The sequence below is a fragment of the Leishmania donovani genome, chromosome 34, assembly GCF_000227135.1.
Source record: "Leishmania donovani BPK282A1 complete genome, chromosome 34".
Taxonomy (NCBI): Eukaryota; Euglenozoa; class Kinetoplastea; order Trypanosomatida; family Trypanosomatidae; genus Leishmania; species Leishmania donovani.
Window position 1 is genome coordinate 537,210 of NC_018261.1, and position 4,436 is coordinate 541,645.

The following is a 4,436-nucleotide window of genomic DNA, read 5'->3' on the forward strand; positions in this document are numbered from 1 at the left end:
CGGGGGGGGGGGGGCGGGGGGGGGGGGGGGGTGAGATACGTTCGAATCGCACGGACACGATGCCCATCACATGGATGGCACAAGCGTGTGCACGGCCGCAGGTCGCTCCGACGCAACGCCGATCCAGGACATGGCCGCCGACATCGGTAGCCATACATCGCCCTGGCCATCCCTACGTCGTAGGCGCTTGACCCTGTCACCACCAGAGGTGGCTGGGCATTTAGCAGGGGTTAGCGGAGGCTTGGCTTCCCCACGCACAGAGATTGGGGGCACGCTGGGCCCTGTGATACCACGCACTGACGTATGCCCCACCAATACCACCGGCAAGAGGTGCAATTTCATTTTTGCCTTCAACGCCTGCAGTCCACCACGCACAAGCCGACAGATGCACGCGTACAGCCACGGCGCCCCTACGCCCAGTGGCGCGGCGGCCACATCCGCGTGGTCGAGGACGAGCCGTCCTGCCGCTGCACCAGAATGCGGATTACCCAGGAGAGTAAGCGTCTTACAGGTCTCTTTAAGTAAAATGGGTTGTGAACGAGGCGGAAAAGACAAACATAATACAACAGAACGTGCGCCCCACTACACGTGCAGACCTGCAGGCACTCGATAGGGAGCACATCATCATTTCTGCCACGTGGTCGCAACAACCACGGAAAAAGAAAACCTGTAGCGATCGTGTGGCCCCCTCTTCTCTCCCTCTCCGCTGCGATCTATGGGCACAGAAGCAAGCAAAGACAGATGGCCTTCCCTCGCCTCAGTTTAGCTGCAGTGTCGCCTGGCATATTTCGCACTGACGGTTGGTGCCCTGCTGCTCAAACGTGCATGCGGGACACTGCACCCTGGTATTCCGGTTACGATCCGGTTCATTACCGGAGACACGCGGCGCCCAAGGCGGTTGTGCGCCTGGCTTGTTTTGAGGAGCGTCGGAGGGGTACCTGTACGGGTCTGCGTACCCCGCCGCCATCATCGTAGCTGTTCGCTGCGCATTGGGCGCCGGTGCTGCGGTCGGTCGTGCCGGCGCGTTCGACCACAGGTCTCCTGTGTAGGACTGCGGTGGGTGTTTCGGCTCTCTTTGCTGGGGCGGTTGCTGGTAAGGAGAGGCAGCAGGAGGTCGCTGGTACACAGGCATCTGCTGCGAAGGCATTGGGGCACAGTTTACTGTAGGGTGCATCATAGGTGGGGTTCTGGAATCCTGATGCAGTGTATTGTAGCTAGTGTTTAACGGATCAGGGTACGCAGGCCCTCGAACTTCTTCTGTCTTCATCACAGGAGGACTGCTGCCAAGGAACTGGTAGTTACCACGCTCGTTTTCCGGCGACGCAGAGGGCTTCACGCCGCCGGTGAGTGCAGCAGGAGCAGTCGAGGAGCCCGCATCACCCGCTGAGGGCTCACTTGTACCGCCACCTCCGCTCGTGTTCGGCATGTTACTGCGATCCCGCTGGAAACCCTCAACGGCCAGTTCCTGCAGCTGCTTCATCAATGACGCATTCTCGTTTTTCACCCGCTTCAGCTCCTGCCCCAGCTTGCGCTCCCTCTCCTCTGACTCGATATCCTTGATCAGCAGTAGCGTGCGGTTCTCCTGGACTGTCTCCTCCTGGAAGTCGAGCATCTCCTCCAGCAGTCTCTCGATATCCTTCTTGTTCAGCTCATCGTTCGACAGCAGCTCTGCCATGCGGCGCTGCATCGTTGTGCGGGCATCGTTGCGGCAATTGAGCATGCTCACCCGCTCCTTCATCAACTGAATGCCTTGACTTGACGTGTCCTTTGGCCTCGTTGTCGCCCGGCTCTCTTGCTGCATCAGCGCCAAGCGGGAGATGAGGGAAGTGTTTTGATCTACCTGTTCGCGCAGCCGCCGTTCCATCCCCTCAGTCGCGTGCATCACCATCTTCTCGACATGCGCCTTGACCTCTGGCGCATTTAAGTCGATACGCTGGCTCTCCATGGTCGCGGATACTTGCTGTTTCTGAAGAAGGTCCGCGTTCGCCTCGCGCAGCTGGGAGCATTCCGCCTTCAGCACCTCCATTTTGGCTTGAAGGTCGATCAGCTGCTGCTGCGCTCTGGCCTCCGTCTCGCGACACTCCTTGATTTCCTGCTGCTGCGAGTTTACTTTCCTTTCCCAAAGAGCATACTTGGCCACTGCGTCCTCCTTCGCCGACAACAGCTGCTCCTCAGCCTCCCTCCGCTGATTCTGTAGCTCTATGGCCTCCTGCGTTGATTTCAGCCGCAGTGTCTCCATTTCCGCTTTCACCTGGTTCAGCTGCGACTGCAAGCGTTCCTTCTCCGCGGCCGCTGCGCTGATTTTCTTCGCCTCCTCGGATGCTAAACTCGCCCGCTGAGTTGCCTCCTTCAGCGCCTCCTCGCTCTGCATCAGCTCAGCCGTGAGATGTGCGATGCGCTCCTCTTTTTCGCGCGTTGTGTCCTTCATCTCCGCCAGTTCCGTGCGCTGTTCTTGAACTTGTGTGAGCAGCTCATGCAGCGACTCGTTAATGTTAGAGAAGCGGTCATTTGAGGCGCGGTGAAGGTCTAGCTGGTTCGCCTTCTCGGTCAGCTGCACGCGCAGCTTCGCAACCTCAGCTTTGAGGCTTTCATTCTCGCAGCGGAGGTCGTCCAGCTTGAGCAGCCCGGTGCTTTCGAGCTTTTCACGCAGCGACTCTAGCTCGATCTTGAGCGCCTCGTTTTCGTAGACCACCTGCGAGATGAACGACGAATCAGCTGCGTCGCGGTTAAGCAAGGAGCTCGTCGGCGTTTGCATGGCTACGTCCGTCGCTCACGCGCCTGCGTATTCGTGAGCGCGACGATGCCAGCTGGCGGTGGGGAAGGGTGAAGGAGCGCTCTTGAATGATCGTAAGCGCGCCACTCGCGTTCGACTTGGAAGCAGTGGCGTGGGTAGCGCGGTGAGGGGGAGAGCGGAAGTATGAAATCTCTCAATACTAGAGGGGATGAGCAAAGGCGGAGGGAGCACGCGCAAGCAGAACAACAGCAACAGAAAAATATATATGAGCGACAGAGAGTCAGATACTGAAGATACCGGCATGAGAAGTCAATGCCAGTGTGCAATGCCGGACAGCGTAGGTGGCGACGGTGTGTGCAGTCGCCGCCTGAGGCGTGTATGCGCCACTGTCTGCAAAGGAGCAGGAGCCACACCTGGCGGAGTAAACGAAGCGGAGGGGGAGGGGAGGTGAAAAGGGGTATCGGCTGAGGGGGGGCGAGGCCTGTGGAGAGACACGCGCCGGTTCACACGCTTCAATCTTTCCACGATGCTGAAGCAGATTCCGCCCCGCGTATGTGACGTTGTGTGTGTGTGTCTGCGATGGCGCAGGAGAGAGGGAGGGTGATGAAGAAAGGCAGAACGACAAGAGTTCGATGAAGCCAAGCTTCGAAACACGCCACAGTAACATGTAAATGCAAACGAAAAGAAAGAAGCTCGATGGCGTACGCAGGACCTTTTGGTTGCGTGAAGGCCACAGCCGTAGAGTGAGGTGGGGAGCTGTGGTTGGGGGGAGGGGGGCTGTGGCAGTAATCAATGCAACGGGAGAATCAATAATAATAACGAAAAGCGCAAAAAGTAAAAGCAGACAGCTACTCCAGGAGGGATGGGAGGCGGTGGTGGTGGCGGGTCAGCCGTTGAAACAGCGGCAGCAGCAGGAAGATTCAGTGGGAAGGATGCAAGAGGACGCGGCAGAGAAATGTGACGTGAAAGGGAGAAGGAGGGAAGATGGCAAGATCGTCACGTGGGGGAGACGGGGGCAAGGGGACTAGCAAGGGATATGCTTCGCGCCAACGGGATCGACAGCCATTCAAACAGTCATATGTGGACGGCTTCCTTGCCGTTCGCACCCGTTCCTCTTTGAAGGGGGTTTGCAGCGGTGGACGATTGCGCACACGCGGCCTCGTCTTGGCGCATGGAGGCAGTGAAGAGCGAAAGAGAAGGCGCTGTAGGGCGCCTGCGTAAGTGCACACAACGACATCTTGCTCTCTGTTCTTTGCTCGACGACAGCTCCACACTGACCTCTCGCGCTGCAGCCCTTCGCGCCTCTCCGCCATGACTGGACTGCGCGCTGTTTCGAAGGTCGAAGACTGCAAGTGGGCCCGGAGTGCTTTCGCCCGCTTTGTGGGCTCTTTCTAGAATAAGGAGAGCACGAGACATAAGCCCCTTTTCTTTTCTCTGAACGTGCCCATTCGCTCACATGTAGCATGCGCTCAACGCCACTCCACCCGGCCCCGCCCCCTGGCCGGTCACAGGCCACGCCTGGTGGTGCAAAACAGCCCTGGACACACGCGCCGCAGCAATGCGCCGACTCGGTCACCGTAGAGCACCGCCCCCGCATCGCAGGTCGCCTCACAGCGGCTCCCATCATGCCGGCCGCCACCCCTGGTGCATCTCCCGCGGGGTGACACTCAGGCTCCCCGCACCAGCAGGCAGTGCGAGGGCC

General features: G+C 59.1%; 1 protein-coding gene across 1 annotated transcript; it reads right to left on the minus strand.

Moving 5' to 3' along the window:
• Window positions 1-757: 757 nt before the first annotated feature.
• LDBPK_341260 (hypothetical protein, conserved) lies at window positions 758-2,755 on the minus strand (the record flags this gene model as incomplete). Its single annotated transcript, XM_003864240.1, has 1 exon — window positions 758-2,755. The coding sequence occupies one exon, from the start codon at window positions 2,753-2,755 to the stop codon at window positions 758-760; it is 1,998 nt and encodes a 665-aa protein (XP_003864288.1).
• Window positions 2,756-4,436: the final 1,681 nt, after the last annotated feature.